The 20,304-nt window shown below is 35.6% G+C and overlaps 1 protein-coding gene across 1 annotated transcript in view; it reads left to right on the top strand.

Annotated features, from left to right (window-relative positions):
- The window catches only part of TLK1 (tousled like kinase 1), a 174,860-nt gene that overhangs the window by 129,255 nt on the left and 25,301 nt on the right, over nt 1-20,304 (top strand). The window contains exon 12 of the mRNA XM_052659646.1: nt 16,385-16,451. Coding sequence (XP_052515606.1) covers nt 16,385-16,451 — 67 coding nt within the window. The remainder of the gene's footprint in view (nt 1-16,384; nt 16,452-20,304) is intronic.

Here is a 20,304-nt window from a genome sequence, read left to right on the forward strand (position 1 = left end):
AGTTCAAAAGCATCAATTCTTCTGTGCTCAGCTTTCTTTATAGTCCAACTCTCACATCCATACATGACCACTGAAAAAAACATCATTGTTATAATTTCTGTATATAGATGCAACGTAATTTATATAGTTTTTCTGTTTTATAAGACCTTATATAAGTTTATGTGAGTGGAAAATACACACACACACACCCTCTGCTTTATGTTTTAATATGCTTCTCCTTTGTTGAAAGATCCTGTTTCATCTGTGCTTTGAAGCCCATCCCCTGCCACGTCAGGGACCTCTTCTGTTGAAACCTCCTTTATCATATATCTTCACCCTTTTGCTGTCCACTGGTTCCTTGCTTTTAGGAAACAAAACAAAAAACTCTCCATCAATTAGAAATCTCTCCAGTCTCCATATGTCATCTTTATAACTAGGTTTCCTGAAAGATTTTCCTTTGCTTATAGTCTCTGCTACCTTGCTTTCCATTCTCTCTTTGCTTGACTGAAATTGTTCTTTTAAAGATTATGTTTGGGATCGCATGTATACCTGTGGTGGATTCATGTCAATGTATGGCAAAACCAATACAGTATTGTAAAGTAAAATAAAGTAAAAATAAAAATTAAAAAAAATAAAATAAAATAAATCTTTAAGCTAAAAACATAAATAAATAAAGATTATGTCCTTGATGCTAAATGCCACAGACATATGAGTCTTTAACTTGGCGACAGTGGATATTGTTGACCACTTATTTTTTCTGAAAAGACACTTTCTTGCCATAGTTTTTGATAACCTTTTTTTCTGATTTCCATTTTAGCTAAATCTGGTACATCTTTTAAGTCTCTTCTGTGGACATCATTTACATTATCAATTTGTAAAGCATAGGATTTTTAAGGCTCTGTCCTAGGCCATCTTACCACTTACCATCTTACCACTGTGTATTCTCCACGAGTATTAGCTACTCCTAGGGTTTCAGTTGCCCTGTTTATGCTGCTGACGTCCAAACTTCTGTCGCCAGCCCACTTTTCTCTCTTGAGTAGCAAATGTTTGTATCTCAGTCTTGAATGTCATATCCTTGCTTAATTGATATTGGTACTTAAATGCCTCACAAGTGCCTCTAATGGCAGCCTATTCAAAACTGTATTTACTAAACACACAAAATAAAAAGTATTTATTATTATCTTTCCCATTTCAGTCCTCCCCACCCCTTTATTTCCCCCTCTCTTTTTTTCTCTTTTCTCTTTTCTCTCTATGCACACACATACACACACTCCTTGCCTCCTCGTGGTAAATGGTACCGCCATCCTCTCAATTCCACATACCAGAATTTTGGTTTTTACAGGTTTTAAATCAGGATTCCATTTATTTTTCTTAATCCATTTTTATTATCTTTTAGTTAATAAATAAGTGATAATAATCTTATATTTTAAAGTCCAAAATGTACTTCTTTCTTTAAGTCTTTCCTGATTTGGGCAAGGAGGGGGAGGGGGTTGTTGTGACTTGCAATTAAATCCTTTGGCTATTGATATTTTTAAAAAATAATATGACTTCGTTTTCAAAGATGGGTAAATTTGTTGCTTTTAAAAGAGTGGATGGATAGGTGAGCAGTTATACAGGAGAAGGTGTGTAAGCTTAATTCCACCCCATAGACATCTAGTCTTCACTCAGATGTGTCTACTGCCATTTCTTACTTGGGTTCTTTCTTCCCACCCCCACCCACTCTGACATCTTTCAACTTTGGTCTAGGCCATCTTATAGTCAAGAGTCCTTTTTTTTTTTCCAAAATAAAAATACGATCCTTTCTTTTTCTTCCATGTAAACCTAATATAATTCTTCATAGCTTGGATAATAAAGGCCAGGTCAGCTTCTGACCTCTCTCACCTCATCTTTTATCATTGACCAGTGCTTCCCATTTACCACCAACTTTTAAACTCCAGCCCATTGTCATACTTTCTGTTCATCTTTTAAATCCCGTACTAAATATTGATTCTTCTTGAAAGCTTCTCCTTGACCCTTGAAGGACAGGACTCAGTTATCACTTGAGGTATTCAGTGATAACCTGATACTCATACCTCTATATTCAGTCACAGCATCATCATTCACTCAGTTAATGACACTAGAAACGTCCTAGATGTTTGCCTTTCCCTTGTTCTCTGTGTCTATTTACATAACGTTTTTGTATTTTGTCCATCTTCACTACCACCCTTACTCTCTCTCTCTCTTTTAACATCAGTTACCGTTTCTTACCTTTCACATGATGTCTTTTTCATGTCTAACCTCCTTCACTAGCCTTCAAGATAAAATTCATCCTCATGAAGACCCTTTATAGGCCTTCTGATTTCTCTCCTCCCCTGTCTTCCTTATGCATCCTGCATGAAATGCTTTCACTTCTTTAAATGGACTCTGCTTTACTTGTTTGTGCACCTTTGTATATCTTGTTCTTTGCCTTTCTTTACCTGTTCCATTTTCTATTTATCCTTTATGACTTGCCTCATATGTCAGTTCCAGTAGTAAATCCTTTTTGACCTCTTTTCTTCCTAGTTTCTTCCCCGTTTCCCCTCAAGTTAGGTACCTTTTGTACTTGCGCCTGTCAGTATTGGAGCTCTTGTCTCTCCATCTTCTCTCTCTGCTCCCAGTATCCAGTACAGTGCCTGGCATATAGAAAATGGTCAGTAAATACTAAATTATAGTACATAAGCATTTGATTGAATTTCATTTTCTCCTCAAAAGACCATTTTTCTAGTTTGCCACAGGTGTTTTGCTTCCGACTTGTCTTCTAGGATGCTTCTAGCTCTAACAGTAGTTCATTAGTCATAGATTATCTCATTTCCATCTCAGTTTACTGCATATGTTGACTTAGAACTAACTCTGAAGTTATACTGCTATATGTTCTTAGAGTGGCAGATGAAGTAATACAACATAGCAGTTGGATTGCATCCTTACTTAAGTACAGATTTAAATAAGGAAAAAAGTGACAGAAACACTTTGATTGATTCATATATATTAATTTGATTTTATCAGCCATGCATTGCAACAGTCTTCTAAAACTTCTTTTATATCCATTTCTGCAGAAAATCTGGCAAAGTAATTAGAAATGAGATCATGAATCTTTCATTATTTCTTTATCAAGAAATTAAAGTAGAAAATAGGACTTTCCTGGTAGTCCACTGGTTAAGAATCCGCCTGCCAATGTTCAGCCTCTAGTCGAGGAAGATTCGACTAAGGGCAGTTAGCCACAGGGCAGCTAAGCCTCTGTGTCCCAGCTCCTGAGCCTGTGCACTCTAGAGCCTGTGCTCTGCAACAGAGAAGCCACCGCAGCGAGAAGCCTGCCCACCACAGCTAGAGAGTAGCCCCTGCTCACTGCAGCTAGAGAAAGCCTGCACACAGCAACAAAGACCCGGTGCAGCCAAAAAATGAGTACTACTAAAGAAAGTTACTGCTCTGTAGTGGTTAGGATTTTAAGCTCTTCAGTCAGATGTGGAATCCAACCTTGACTTTTCCAGTTTTATTTTTTATTTTTTGGTAAACTGTTTTACTTCTTAGAGCCTCCATTTCCTTGTGAAAGTACCTATGTCATAATGCTGAAAAGACAATATGAGATGAAGCTTATGTAGTACTTGCATGGTTCCTGGTTCTTAACTAATTTCTAACTACCAGCAAGATTCAGTCAGGGTTTTTTTTTTTTTAATTTATTTATTTTTAATTGAAGGATAATTGCTTTACAGTATTGGTGTTCAGTCAAGTTTTTTAGGTAGTAATTTCTCATTTTACTCGCAAAGACTTACTATTCGAAGTAAATAGTTAGCATCAGTTCAGTCACGCAGTCGTGTCTGACTCTTTGTGACCCTGTTGACTGCAGCACTAGTTTGCATAGTTAGTGTTATCTATGGATAATACCTAAACAACAATACATGTTAATCAAGATTTTGACTTCATGTTAAATATATTTTAAATTGTTTTGATTTTATCTATTTGTTTTGTGTTTTTACAAAGGATAACTGCAAAGTGAACAATAATATTTTACCTTATATTTCATATGAATGAAGTTTTACAGGTCACTCTTCTCATTTAAAGCTTAAGTTTTAACTGAAGCTTATATTTTATATAGCATAAAGTTATTACTTTTGGGATTACTTATCTCTGGTCATTAAACTGAATGACTTTTTAAGTAATAAAATGTATTTTAGAGCAGTTCGCTGACCACAGTATTGAGCCAAGACTGTGGGGTTCCCATATACCTGTTGTTTCCACAGTTGCTCCCACCGCCAGTGTCCGGCACCACAGTGCACATCCGTGACCATGGGTGACCCTGTGTGACGGCCCAAAGTGTAGCATGCATTGAGGTTCACTTTTGGTATTACATGTCCTGTGGGTTTTTACAAATAAGTAATTTTTTATAATCCTTGCTGAAAAAAATGTGGCATTGGTACATCTAATCCATTTTAATTTCATGTATTTACGTATTTATTAGGGCTTAAGTCTCATCTTTCTTCATGCTTTCTGTTTATCCTGCCTAATCTCTCCTTTTTTCCTTTTAACTTATCTTAGACCACTTAGTTTTTGTTTATTTGACTCTTTTTCTCTATTAGTAGTACATTATGTTCATACACATACATAGGTACACAAACACATACACATGTTACCTAAAGACAGTGTCTTGTATAGTCAGTGTTCATCTAAACTTTACCTATGTATCTATCACTGTGTTGCTCTCCATTGATCCTGGATCTCTGATTTTTACCTGCAGTGAGATCTTTTTGCCTAAGGATACCCTTTAGTAATTTCCTTTTAGTGTGGGTCTGTTGGTAGTGATGTCTTTCAGTTTTGGTTGGTCTGAAAATAACTCTTTTGCCTTCATTCTTGAAATATTTTTACTGGTTTTAGGTTGGTGGTTATTTAAAGATAGAATCTTACTGTCTTCTAACTTAAATTACTACTATTGACGAGTCAGATGACTCTGTAGAAATTATCTTAAATGAAGCAGAAGCAATATTTGGAGATTAGGTGAATGAGGATATTTTGAAATAAATGAGCAAGATCAGTCTATAGATTCATGAAGGTCAGAGAATTCCAAGTAGGATGAATAAAAAGAAGCACTCAAACACACCATAATGAAATTTCAGAAAATCAAGGAAAAGAGAAAAAATTCTCAAAAGCAGCCAAACAGGAGGACTTCCAGTGATTTAGACTCTGTGCTGCCACTGCAGGGATGCAGGTTTCATCCCTGGTTAGGTGATTAGGGAACTAAGATCTGATAGGCCATGAGGCACACCCCCCCAAAAAAAAGGGCCACCAAAGGAAAAAAATATTAAATGTAAAGATTAAGGAAAAAAACAATCTAGACAGATGACAATTGAAAGAAAACCATATTTATAGCAGATACAGTAAAATTTAAACCAAAAAATTATAAGAAATAGTGATTATTTCATAACTATAAAAGTTTAAAGTCACCAGGAACATACAATAATTCTAAATTTGTATGCATAACAACATGCCCTCAAGATAAGTAAAAAATTGACAGTACTTTAAGGATATATGGACATATCCATAAATTATAATGGGAGATTTCAACACATACATTTCTTAGTAATTAAAACAATATAGAAACACAGCATGAGTATAGAAAATTTCAGTGGGATCAACAGGCTTGACTTAATGAGCATGTTACCCCCTAACATTTGCAGAATGTATGTTCTTCTAAAAATGGACTTTTGTAAAAATTGACCATGTTAAGTCATAGAACAGGTGTAAGCAAAGGTAAAAGGATTGAAAGAGTTTTATGTAAGACTGACATTGTTTCTTCCTTTAAATGTTTGATAGGACTCACAGGTGAAACTTAATGGATTGAAATAATATAAAATATGTTCTCTCATCACAGTGGAATGAAACTAGAAATCAGAAACAAAGGTTGTGCAAAAGGCTCATCGGAAATGAGAAGATATTTTTAGATGAATGATGGTGAAAGTGCTACATGGCAAAAATTTTTGAGGTAAAACTTTATCAGAAGATGAGCAGAATTAACCAAGAAAAGGAGGAAGAGAAAAATAAGAGCAGAAATTTTGATACAGGAAATAATCATATAATACAGAGCATCAGCCAATCCAAAAGGGATGTCTGTGGGTTTTATGTGGGTGAGGAAGCACTAATAAAATTGAAAACAAGAAAGAGAGAAAAGAATCATCATCAGGAATGAAAGAAACAGTGTTATTATAGAATGTACATATACTTAAAAAAATATTATAAATGACTTGAATTTAAAATTTTTGTGAAATGGATAAATTTCTAGAAAAATACAAGTTAACAAAATTGACACTAAAACAAACAAAATCAAATAGTTCTGTAACTGTTAAAGGAATTGAATCTATAATTAAAATCTTTGATCATAGAAAACTCAGGTACAGATGATTTCATCTATGAATTCCACTAGCCATTTAAGGAAGAAATAGTGCCAGTCTTTCAAAACCTTTTAAAGAACAGCTAAGGGAGAAATACTTCAAACTTATTTTAGGCCAGCGCAGTTGTGGTGTTGAAATTCAAGAAAGACCATACAGGAAAGGAAAGTTAGAGCCTAATTTGTCATGGTGTTGTTTAGTGGCTAGTTCAGTTCAGTTCAGTGCTCAGTCATGTCCGACTCTTTGCGACCCCATGAATCGCAGCACGCCAGGCCTCCCTCCCTGTCCATCACCAACTGCCAGAGTCTACACAAACCCATGTCCACTGAGTCAGTGATGCCATCCAACCATCTCATCCTGTCACCCCCTTCTCCTCCTGCCCTCAATCTTTCCCAGCATCAGGGTCTTTTCAAATGAGTCAGCTCTTCGCATCAGGTGGCCAAAGTATTGCAGTTTCAGCTTCAGCATCAGTCCTTTCGATGAACACCCAGGACTGAGCTCCTTTAGGATGGACTGGTTGGATCTCCTTGCAGCCCAAGGGACTCTCAAGAGTCTTCTCCAACACCACAGTTCAAAAGCATCAATTCTTTGGCACTCAGCTGTCTTTATAGTCCAATTCTCACATCCATACATGACTACTGGAAAAACCATAGCCTTGACTAGATGGACCTTTGTAGACAAAGTAATGTCTCTGCTTTTTAATATGCTCTCTAGGTTGGTCATAACTTTCCTTCCAAGGAGTAAGCGTCTTTTAATTTCATGGCTGCAGTCACCATTTGCAGTGATTTTGGAGCCCCCAAAAATAAAGTTTGACACTGTTTCCACTGTTTCCCCATCTATTTCCCATGAAGTGATGGGACCGGATGCCATTATCTTCGTTTTCTGAATGTTGAGCTTTAAGCCAACTTTTTCACTCTCCTCTTTCACTTTCGTCAGGAGGCTCTTTAGTTCTTCACTTTCTGCCATAAGGGTGGTGTCATCTGCGTATCTTGAAGTTGTTGATATTTCTCCCAGCAATCTTGATTCCAGCTTGTGCTTCATCCAGCCTGGCATTTCTCCTGATGTACTCTGCGTATACGTTAAATAAGCAGGGTGACAGTATATAGCCTTGATGTACTCCTTTTCCTATTTGGAACGAGTCTGTTGTTCCATGTCCAGTTCTAACTGTTGCTTCCTGACCTGCATACAGGTTTCTCAAGAGGCAGGTCAGGTCTGGTATTCCCATCTCTTTCAGAATTTTCCAGTTTATTATGATCCACACAGTCAAAGGCTTTGGCATAGTCAGTAAAGCAGAAATAGATGTTTTTCTGGAACTCTCTTGGTTTTTCGATGATCCAGCAGATGTTGACAATTTGATCTCTGGTTCCTCAGCCTTTCCTAAAACCAGCTTGAACATCTGGAAGTTCATGGGTCACGTATTGCTGAAGCCTAAGTTATGTCCAACTCTTCTGCAACCCCATGGACTGTAGCCTGCTAAGCTTCTCTGTCCATGGGATTTCCCAGGCAAAAATACTGGAGTGGATTGCCATTTCCTTTTCCAGCATATCTTGCTGACCCAGGAACCAAACCTACATCTCTTGCTTTGGCAGGCGGATCTGTTACCACTGAGCTGCCAGGGAAGCCCTAATGATAAATGATAGTCTAATATCATTTATAAAAGTAAATGCAGAAATATTAAATAAAATATTAGCAACCCCACATATAATACATAAAAACGAGAATTTATCAAGACCAGTTTGGATTTATTTTAGGTATGATAGGTTGGTTTAATATAAGAAAAATCAATGTAATTTTTACATAAAGAGAAAGATTATATGATTATCTTAATAGATTCCAAAATAAAAAATAATATGTAAAATTCAGCATCCATCTGTCTTTAAACTCTTAGCAAGCAACCAATAAAAGACAATTTCCTTAATCTGCAGCATGCATCCATTTTTCTTTTTGCTCGCAGGTCTACATGCTGTGTTTATGGGTCACCATGTCCTTGTGTGCCCTGTTTCTTCCTCCTGGCTTCTTTCTGCTGCTTCTGTTAAGCTGGGTTCAGATGTTACCTCTTATGTGCCTTTTCCCAGTTTCCTTCAGATAGAAGTTTTTTTCCTTTACACTGTGTACTCATGGCTATATCATCCAAGATAATCGCCGTATTTTAAGGTCAGCTAATTAGTGGTATTAATCCCATTTTATCCTTTCTGTTAAGCACATTCATAAGTCTGAAGATTAAAATGTGGCATTTTTGGAAAGTCATTATTGTACCTACACAGCCTCCCCTCTGACCTAAGATTCACTTCTTTCCCACATGCAAAATTCATTTATCCTATCTGCAAAGTCTTGTCAACCTCATTACAGCCTTAACTCCACATTAAAAAACCTTACCTAAATCTCATCAACTTCAGTTCAGTTCAGTCACTCAGTCGTGTCCGACTCTCTGCGACACCATGAATCGCAGCACACCAGGCCTCCCTGTCCATCACCAACTCCTGGAGTTCACTCAGACTCACGTCCATCGAGTCAGTGATGCCATCCAGCCATCTCATCCTCTGTCCCCTTCTCCTCCTGCCCCCAATCCCTCCCAGCATCAGAGTCTTTTCCAACTGAGTTGACCAGAGTCAACTCCTCCTATGAGGTGGCCAAAGTACTGGAGTTTCAGCTTCAGCATCATTCCCTCCAAAGAAATCCCAGGGCTGATCTCCTTCAGAATGGACTGAATTAGACATTCTAAATTTTGTTACCTAAATAAATTATGAGTGAGGCTTTTGTATAATCTGCCCTGAAAATAATTCCTCTTAACCTATGAACCTGTGAACATCAAGAGACAAGTTACTACCTCTTTCCAGAATGCAGTGATGGGGACAGCCATAGGATAAGAGTTATAGACATTTCCTTTCAAACAGAAAAAGATTAAAGGTGTCACTGATCCCGGCAGTTTCAAAATCCGTCCAGGCAAACTCAGGTTTCAAGATCTGGTAATAATTTTTCTGTAGGCTGTGACTTTTCAAGCTTCTGTCCTGTTTTTCATGAAGATTTCTTTTTCGTGAAGGTTATCATGTATTTGCTGCTGAGTAGCTTTACAACCAGTTTGTTGTTCGTAGCGTTTTGACTATTTGACAGCCTTTCACTTTGTGCTGTGTCCCTTAAAATCCAAGCTGGCAGAGTTTTTGTTGGTATAAAGTTCTCAAGAATCTTGTGGGTTTCTCATGTGTGACACAAGCATTCATTCCATTAGACAAGGGGATCCTCCAGGTTTTTTTTTTCCTAGATAATTTTATCACTGTTTTTGACTTCTGCTGAGAAGGCTGAAGGGATCTGTGAGTCACACACTTCATCTTTTTAAAGACTGTTTATGTGAGGAATACTCTGGCTTCTCTGGAGTGTTAGCAAAAGGTTGTGCGTCTGCACCCTCCTTTTTAAGAGCAGCTTTGACCATGAATCTCAATTTTGGTGTATTTTGCACTCTGAATAAAATCAAAATTTCTTAAACCATTAAATCTTGGTTGGATTAAACCCATTAAATTTTTGGTTGAACGTTTCTTATTTCTTACCTTTGATTTCTCTTTTCTCACATTTTAGTGTAAACAGTGAGAAGAAACCAGTCCAGACTTTGAACACTGTTTGGAAATCTGCAGAGTTCATTTCTTACATGCTTGGCTTTCTGTATAACTACAGGATACAGTTTTGCTAAGCTTTCTTTCGTTATAACAAGGCTTCCTCCAGTTTTCTATAACATATTTTTCATTTCCTTCTGAGTTTTCACCAGTAGCGCCTCTCCTATCTACCAGATGATCCATTCATGACAGTTTAGGTGTTCTCTTAAGGCAGTAGGTTTTCCACACTGTGCTCCTTGTGGAATTCCTCTCATCCTCACTTGGCAGAGTTGTTAATATTCATATTTCTGCTAATAGTCTATTCAAGGCAGCCTAAGGTTATTTTAAAATCATGCTCCTCTGAATTCTCTATCCTCTTGCTCACTGCCCACTTCCAAAGTCACTTCTATATTTTTAGGTGTTTGTTATGGAAATATCCCCTTTCTAGGTACCAGGTTATATAGTAATTTCATACTGCTGCTGTAACAAATTGCCACAAATTCAGTGAGTTAAAACAACACAAATTTATTATCTTATATTTTTGGAGATCACAAATCCAAAATGGATCTCATTAGGCTAAAATCAGGGTATTGTCAGGGGTGCATTGCTCATGGTGGCTTGAGAAAACAATCCTTGCTTTTTCCAGCTTCTAGAGCCTGTCCGCATTCCTTGGTTCATGATCCCCTTCCAACTGCAAGCCAGCAGTAGCAAGTCAAGCCTTTGTCGTGTCATGTCACTGTGATTCCAACATCTCTGCCCATCTCCTCGCATTTTAAGGCCTCTTGTGATTACATTGAGTCCACAAAGGGTAATCCAGAATAAATCCCTATTTTAAAGTAAGCTAAGTAACAGCTTTAATTCCATCTGCTACTTTAATTCTCCTTTGCTGTGTAACTTAGCATACTCACATCTCCAGGAATTAGGATGTAGACATCTTTTTGAGGCTATTATTCTACACACTATACCAGCACTTGGCATAAGTCATTCGTTCTCAGTTTTTTTGTTTTTTGTATATTGAACCCTGGGCTCTTCAGAGGAAACTGGTTTCATCCTTCCCATATTCCCCTCTTTCTTTTTCCCAGTGGTACTTAAAAAGAAAAAAAAAATTAGGTTAAATTTGCATAACATACAGTTAGCCATTTAAAAGCATATAGTTCAGGGGCATTCAGTGCGTTCACAGTGCTATGCAGTGTTGTGCAACCAAGACCTCCCTTTAGTTTCAGAACATTTTATTCATCCAGAACACCTAATGCCCGTTAATTAATCACTCCCCATTCCTGCCTCCCTGCATCCTCCTGGTAACAAATAATCTGCTTTCTCTATGTATTTGCCTCTTCTAGATAGTGCATTAAAGAGAATCATACAGTAGATGTCTGTCCTTAAGGCAGTATCACACTCTTTTGATAACCGTAACTGTATTAATTTTTTAAATAGGAAGTATGAGTCCTTCTTTTCTTTTTCAAGATTGTTTTGTTTGTTTGAGGACCCTTGCACATTGCATTTTAATAAAGAATCAGCTTTCCTGTTTCCGCAAAATCATTGATAAGTATTTTGATCAGGATTATATTGGGTTTGTGGGATACTTCGGTGAAGAATTGCCCTCTTAACAATAGTAAGTCTGCTCATCTTAAAGACATGAGCACTAATGTTCTTTCATTTAGTTAGTATGCTTTCATTTCTCCAGCAATATTTTGTAGTTTTTAGCATCCAAGTCACTTCCTGAGTAACTTGATCTTGTGTATATTATTGTTTGGGGTTCTGTTATTAATTGAATTGCTGATGTACACAAACACATTTGATTTTTGTGTGTTGATCTCATGCCCTGCAACTTTGCTGAATTTATTAGCTCTTGTTCATTTTTAGAGATTTTCTACGTGTAGAGTTAAGTCATCTGTAACTAGAAATAGTTTTACTTCTTCCTTTCCAATTTCAGTGTATTTTTTTTCCTTAAGTCCTCTGAGAGGACTTCCAGTACAATATTGAACAGTAGTGGTGAAAGTTGTTCCTGGCCTTAAGGGGAAAATTTTTACTCTTTCACCACTGAGTGTGGTGTTAGTTATGGTTTTTTAAATAAATGTCCTTTACCATGTTAAGGACATTTTTTTCTATTTCTAGTGCTTTTTTAGGGCTCTTCAAAGGCAGAGTAGTTTCATCTACTTCCTCCCTCATTTAAAAAAGTCTGCTCCTCAATGTGTGACTTAGTTCAATATTCTGTAAAGGTTTGCTAAAAAAAACCGGCTTGATATTTTTTTTTCTTAAGTGCCTTTAACATTTTATTTACCAGGTCTTATATTCCTTAACTCTGAGACTTCAGGTTAGTTTCCTGCTTAAACAGAATACCCTTAAAGAATTGGATATCAATTTCTTTGAAATGTGTATTCTCTGTTTTCTGCAGATATTCTACATTTCTATTAAACTCTTGGAAAACAATTTTTGAATTAAAAATAAAATTCTCATTCATTCATTCAGTTCAGGTCAGTCACTCAGTCGTGTCCGACTCTTTGCAACCCCATGAACTGCAGCACTCCAGGTCTTCCTGTCCATCACCAACTCCCAGAGTTCACCCAAACTCATGTCCATTGAATCGGTGATGCCATCCAACCATCTCATCCTCTGTTATCCCCTTCTCCTCCTGCCCTCAATCTTTCTTCCCAGCACCAGGATCTTTTCAAATGAGTCAGCTCTTCGCATGAGGTGGCCAAAGTATTGGAGTTTCAGCTTCAACATCAGTCCTTCCAATGAACACTCAGGGCTGATCTCCTTGCAGTGCGTGGGACTCTGATGAGTCTTCTCCAACACTACAGTTCAAAACCATCAATTCTTTAGCACTCAGCTTTCTTTATTCATTCATACTCACTGTGAAAGATTATCAGTGGTTAAGTTTTATGTTTGAGTTTTAAATTTCTTGGCTTTTTGAATAATTTTGTGTTAACCTACTGAACAGTTTTATTTATGATTTTTAGCATCTCCTAAATACATATACATAAATGTTTAATAAAATTAATATTCAATCTATAATATGAGATATGATTCATAAAGGGAGACATTGGACTTTTCTTTGCACTCTGTGAACAAGAGATTTGCTAAGTAATTTAAGCAATTGACTTAAGAGGGTGGATGTTTTTTAAGCATCTTAAAAAGCACATCATAAAATTAATTGATGTGGCAATTAAAAGTCATCAAAATTAGTATTTTCCTAGCTTACCTCTTTCCATATATAAAATAAAATCCAATTTCTTTAAGTAAGATTGTCCCCAGTTAACTTTATCTAAATACAGTTAAATTTTATCTATAAGTATTTTCCATCAGTGGAAATAAATAGCAGACATCTAAATTGCTGAATGGCCCATGGGGTCGCAAAGAGTCGGACACAACTGAGCAACTTCACTTTTCAGTTTCTAAAGTGCTGAAATATGTCAGGTGCTTTCTGATAAGGAAGTGCAAAGAAATGTAAGAAATGTCTTTTGCTGTTTGGTGGTTTGCATTCTATTTTGTAAGACAGGAATAGGAATTCTTAAACTGCTGTTTGAACTGCAAAGTTACGTATATGTGAAATTAGATACCATGATCATAAAATGGTAAGAATTACTGTCGAAGAACTTCCCTGGTGGCTCAGATGGTACAGCGTCTGCCTCTAATGCGGGAGACCTGGGTTCAATCCCTGGGTTGGGAAGATCTCCTGGAGAAGGAAATGGCAACCCACTCCAGTACTCTTGCCTGGAAAATCCCATGGACGGAAGAGCCTGGTAGGCTACGGTCCACGGGGCTGCAAGGAGTCGGACATGACTGAGCGACTTAAAGATCTTTCACTTTCACTGTCCAAGAAAGTCAGTAGCCTAGTATTTAGTACTATCTGTACGTTTGCTTATTGATGCTTCAAAACCCAGCAGAGAGATTAGTATGTATATATTTTGCTGTTTATTTGAAGCTTTATAGTGATAGTAATCAAATGCAGTAAAGAAATAGCAAAGTTCTGTTGCTGCTGAAAGTTACCATTAATCTTTACTGAGAATTGCACGTGTTTCATATTAGGATTAGACCTATAAAAGACTGCTCTGGGGTCAAAGCTTTTGAAATCAATGAGGTATCATACTAAGTAAATTTAGGGAAGGGACTATTTGTGTGTATTTGCTTTTATTAAAAGGATGTAGATGATGTATATTTGAGCCATAGCACAAACATATTAACAGCTGGAACTGAATGCTAGTTAATAGCCAATATGTATTACATTATAAAATGTATACAATTAACCATACAGTATTCAACAGACTAAGACACCATGGAACTAATTGACATTGAAGAACAGTAGCTATTGAAAACTGCTGCCAACTTAAGACAGTCAAAAATTTTAGGAAACTAAATTTTAGCCATATTAATTTGACCTTATGAATACTAAATTTAGCTGTATTTTAACTCAATAAAAACCAAAGTATAGAATTGTATTTTATTCCTGTTACAGAAACAAACAAAATGTTTACATATTTTAAAAAATTAGTTCTGAGCCCATCCTATGGTCTACTGGTGGGCCTAAAACCTTATTTTAAGAATAGTAAATTACTATATTGTTATACAGGTTATTTCCATTGATGGCATATATGCATATCCAGAAACTATTTGCCAAAATTGCTATGGCTTCACTTTACTGAACTAGTTGAGATATTATCAGTTTTAGTTTCTAAACCTCTTTTTAAAAAAAAACCATGTTTCCCTCTTCTTGTTTCATTCCATCTGCATGAATGTTTCACATTCACAGTGCAGTGTTTAGTTCTCTAAATTTATATTAAGCAACTGCTGCAACTATATTGTTATATTCAGTATAATAAAATCCGATGGTTATGTTAACCTAACACTGGGTAGAGAGAGTTAATTTTAAATGTTTGTTTTTCACTCTTAAGATATTTCTAGTGGAATACTAACTGAATTTCTTGGAGGTTTTTGATTATTTCATTTGAATGCCCTTTCTATGATATTAATATTTTAATTACCATCTAGCTTAAGGGAAATAGCATTTATACTGAATGTTGCTGAGGGATATAAACCAAGCATAAATAAGTCGTCCTTGGGGTTTGGAGCTTAACGAAATATACCCAGAATACATAAGTAAACAAGGGCCTAAATATGATAGATAAAAGGAGTTCTTTCAGTAATGGGTATGAGTGGAAGTTGTTTTGTTGTGGGGTGTGTGTGTGTGTTTTCCTCTTTCACTTTGTTGATACAGAATCATGTTTTCTTATAAAATATTATAATAGGTATATATCTTACTAAAGTTCTACATACATTAAACTACAGTTGAACCCTAAACAACAGGTTGTAGGTGGGGCTCTCACCCTCCCTACAGTTGAAAATTTGCATATAACTTCACAGCTGGCCTCTGTATCTGCAATTCCACATCCACAGAGTCAACCAACTCCAGACTATGTAGTATAGTGTAATACGTATTTATTTTAAAAATTTTCATGTACGTGGACCTGTGCAGTTAAAACCCTTGTTATTCAAGGGTCAACTGCAGTGATTTTTTCTAATTTACAGAAGAATATTTGAAATTAATAATACAACAACCATAAAGTACTCTCACGTGTGTATCTGTTTATATTTATTAATAATTTGGTGTTTTTTGGCAGCCCTATCTTACTTATTCACTAGCCCATGGAAGCAGAGAAGAGAAAAATGTCTTCATTTCTTTCTTTCTTAAACCAGTGCCCAAATTGGACTGATTACCTTTGCAGTGATTTCCCAGTACTCTTAAAATAAAATGAAATTCATTCCTTGGTCTAAAATCCATCCTGCTTTTAGATGCTTTCCCCCTGCTTTATCTCTTTTGCTGACAGCCTCTTTGACTATATTCTGATGCTTGTGTGGTTTTTTTCCCTTTTCTCATTATCAGTCTATTTCCGTCTTGGTGTCTTTGTACCTGCTTTAACCTGTGTGTAGAATATACTCGCCTAGGTCCTCTTGTGGTTGTCCTTTTGACATTCAGATCAAGACTATCTCCCTAAAACTCGGTGCAAATTAGTATAATACAGACAGTTATTATCACACCAGCCTTTCTAATTCTCTTTATAACACTTACTGTTATTTGCGATTGTTTCATTTCTGGACTAAATTGTTTCTCTTCTGCTTCTTTACCCCCTATACTCCCACTATGAAGTGTAAGTTCAAACCAGAGTGTATTGAGAAACTGTCTTTTTCATTGCATCCTTAGGATATAAATTCATGGTACTGATTAAATAGTTGTTGAATTTATAAGTCAGTCAGTTTTTCCATCTGTATTAGATATACTCTGAAGAATACCTTCAGGCACTTTAGGCTTATGTGTTCAGGGCTGAAAGTTGTCAACTTTTTAGTATTTTTATTTGATTAATTTTATTTGCTGGTTGTTGATAAGAAGTATTAATCTTAATATCTAGAATTACAATTTCATTTTGACAGGTTGACTTTGGCAGAATATCATGAACAGGAAGAAATTTTCAAACTTAGACTAGGACATCTCAAAAAGGTACGTGAAGCATATGCTGGCCATTTTATTTTACCAGAGGTTGTGGAAAGTTGTGTTTTACGTTTCTTATTAAAGAAGGCAAAACTTACAGAGAAAAAGGACCCAAATTTAAAACTTTAGACCAAAAAAATAAAAGAGGGGCATAAAAGTTGCATTTTTATGTTGAATATATTAAAATAACATTCCTTTACCTTGTGGTAATTTACAAACATTTCAGATGCTGATAATACCGTGTCCCTGGGACTTCTCAATGCAGGGGGATGCTGATTCGATCCCTGGTCTGGGGAGTAAGATCCCACATGATGCGTATGGTCAAAAAGTTAAAAAACAAAAACCCATGTCCTTGTAGTGGAGGATGATCCTGGACAGAACTCCAGGTTCTTAAGGTTACTGTTAAATACTCTCTGTTAAAAAAAAAAAAAAAAAAGATAAAATGTAAGATTGTATGTTGTTGTGTCCATTTCATAACAAATTGAAACAATTGTAAATTAATAACAGGTTTTTTTGACTTAACTTTAAAGTTACCAAATACCTGATTAAATGTTTCAGTTAAAATATATACATTGGCAAATTTAGAAGAGCCTGATCATCGGTAATAATATAAAGTGATATAATTCAGAAAAACATTGTTGTATGTTAGTAAGTTTTTATAATGTAAAGCTATGTACTTGTTTGTAAACTCTGAAATTGTATTCAGTTCATTGTTTTTTAGTTCATATTTTTAATTCAAACCATTTCAGAGAAATAATAGATTTTCCCCCTCAAAATGAAATTACTGACAGCTGTAAAATTCTTTTTCTTTGATCCAGTTTTTAAATTCTGTGGTCTGCTTATCACATTACTTACATTGTTTAAATAGGCTGAGTAATAGCTAAAACTAAGTTAGTGAACTAATTGAAGATAGTATCTATCAAGTCCTCTCCCTGGGGTAGGGTGAGGTAGGTCAGAGAAACCCATTCTTGTAGCAGCCACCATCTCATTATAGATGTGCTTATTTTTGGAATGCTATCAACATGCTTCAGATTCCTGCCATTTAGTTACAGGGAACAGAAAAAAATTATATTTTATATACATACATATTTGTATATTGGAGAAGGGAATGGCAACCCCCTCCAGTATTCTTGCCTGTAGAATTCCAGGGACAGAGGAGCCATGGGGTCGCCAAGAGTCGGACACAACTGAGCGACTTTCACCTCACATATGTGTATATGTGTGTATATATAGACATACATATATATGTGTAATTTGTATTAGTGTTCTTTACTGTGCCCCTGCTCAGAAAAGTTTCAGCCTAACTACTTGAACAGTAAATTGTAAATTCTAAAATGAATTTATTCTGATCTGTTTTGTTTTGTTTTCTGTTCTGCTGTAATTATTGATATTTCTCTGTTCTTTGATAAAAGTAGACAACTTCAGTCCATTTGGTAACTGATGGAGTTGTAACGGGACTATAGAAGGGAAGTGGGGATTTTGAAGGTCAGAATTAGTACAAGTATTTGTCTGCCCACCTAAGCTATTTTGATAGAGACCTATGTTTGACGTTCCATATAAAGAAAGATTTATCAAGTATTTTCTGAGTAGCCTTTCATGATAATGAGATACTAAAGTGTATAGTCAACTGGAGGCTTATAATTTTCACACATAATAGTAAATTTCAGATTACTCTTTCTAATGATGAGTTTTACATGTCTTATGGAAACCTGTTATAAAATCTGAAATGATAAAGCAGTTAAATTAGGAATCGGCTATTTGTATCACAAAAATACTTAAAAGGATTCAGAGGACGGTTTGTTTTTATTTTTTGATTGGTGGGTGGTTGGTTGATTTTTAAAGCTTTCCTGGTACATTGAAAATATTTTATTTCTCTGAAACATTTCTGTTTTATAAAGTAAGGTACATATCCTTAAATGTCTAGATATTATATAAACAGCTGAAGCTTTTGTAGTTTACTACACCTTCTCTTCTAACTTCCATATTACCTTTTTCCCCAGTGTTTGACTTTTCCATTTTTGTATTTACTCATTCTAATAATTGTCCCTTCTATAATCCTTTTCCTGTTTTATTGTCTCAGCTTTTATCAAATTTACTGAGCAGTTTTAGACTTCTAACTTTATCTTCTTCTTAACCAATTTACATTACTTTTCTTTGATCTCCATCATGGAATATTGGATGAATTAATGCTGAAATATACTCTCATGCTTTGAATTCTCACATTTACTTCTGACTTTTTTGGTTGAGAAGAATGAATGCATTATGAAGAAAGTTGCTAGTAGTACATACAGAGAACAAAATTAAGTAAGTAGTGTCACCTTAGAGTACAAATAAATAGTAGTAGTCTTATTTCCACTGGGTATTATTTTTTTGAGTTGTACAGTTCAAGAATAATAGGCATTCTGTTACATGCATTAAAAATAAGTTATTTGGCATATTCTAAAGCACAGTCGGAAAGTAGGTCATTAAAAATAGGTCGTTCTGGTTTCTAAAATACAAGTAGATTGGACACTTTCAACACATAGAGAACAAGCTTGAGTTGAAAGAAAAGATGTTATCACCTCTGTCTTAAGCCAACATGAACCATACCCCGACATGTAACTATATAGTTTCTACCATAGGCTGGATCTGATCTGTGGATATTTGATGTCCATGTTACCTGTGCAGGAATTAATCATGTGACCTACATTAGATTTGGGTTTAGATGTGGAGCCCAGTATACCTCCTGCATTACCAAAGGTGACTTTCACTCTCCCTTCAATAAAAACTCTTAAAGTTAGATGGAGTTATAAAATTTGTTGGCACCAAAGGAAAAAACTTGCATCATTGATGAAGCCTATACCATTTGGACATAGAAGACTAGAAGCCCTAGTTAACTTTTTCTTGAGATAATCTATGATGTACATTGTATTTTATAAAGATAATCATCATAATTGAATAGGTAAACCGAAATATGAAAAAGTATTTACCACTGAATAGATCGTAAAGTTCAGCTCATATTCTGTGCTATTCTGTGGGCTAGAAACATAGTAATCCAAACCCAGTGAGTCTGTTAGTGTGATAGAGCAGCAAAGGAGAGCTCAGCATTTAAGTCCATGGCTGAAATAAACGCTCATTCCTGTTGCCACCAAATAGTAAATGTAACTTACTTAAGGGTTTATTGTCTTCTGAAGTTAGGAAAATTATTGTTCAGCATCATCTTTTTTAATACATTAAAAATTGTTTAATATTGTTTTAGTTATCAGTTGATGAACTTATTGCTCACTCATTCACTAGGTGATTTATTTCCACATTTCAAGAGAATTGCATAATATTACATTTTATACAGTTTGAATTTTTAACCATTCTAGAGTGAACATTAATGTTAAATTTGAATGCCAAGCTCTTCTCTGTTTGCTTTGTCTAAATTAATATAGCTAGTAACTAGCAAAGCCAAAACTTGAACCTTTTCTCACTGCTACTTCAGTGGAAGTATCCTTACACTTTATTCCTACAATTCTCTAGTTGTAGATGGATAGCAAGTTGATCCTTCTGAATTCAGAATTGATTCCCTTGTAGCTTTCTTTGCATCTTTCCTAGAGTAGTAGGAACATTTGCTTTCCTTTTTTCCCCCAGAAATAGACTGTTTTATTTTCATCTCAAATAAAGGATAGCAGTTAAATTTTTCACACACATACTCCTTTCTCTCTTTCATTCATATATTACTTTCCTTGGATAGCCTGTTAGTGACTGTTCTATCAGCTAGAATATTTCTTTATTATTAATTGGTTCACTGTTTTTCATTATAAATTTATCTTTAAAGGTCAACAGGGAAAGCATGTTTTGGGAGGTAAAATATGTAAATACTCTCTAGTGTAATTTT

Source organism: Budorcas taxicolor, chromosome 2 (assembly GCF_023091745.1).
Source record: "Budorcas taxicolor isolate Tak-1 chromosome 2, Takin1.1, whole genome shotgun sequence".
In the NCBI taxonomy this organism is placed as follows: Eukaryota; Metazoa; Chordata; class Mammalia; order Artiodactyla; family Bovidae; genus Budorcas; species Budorcas taxicolor.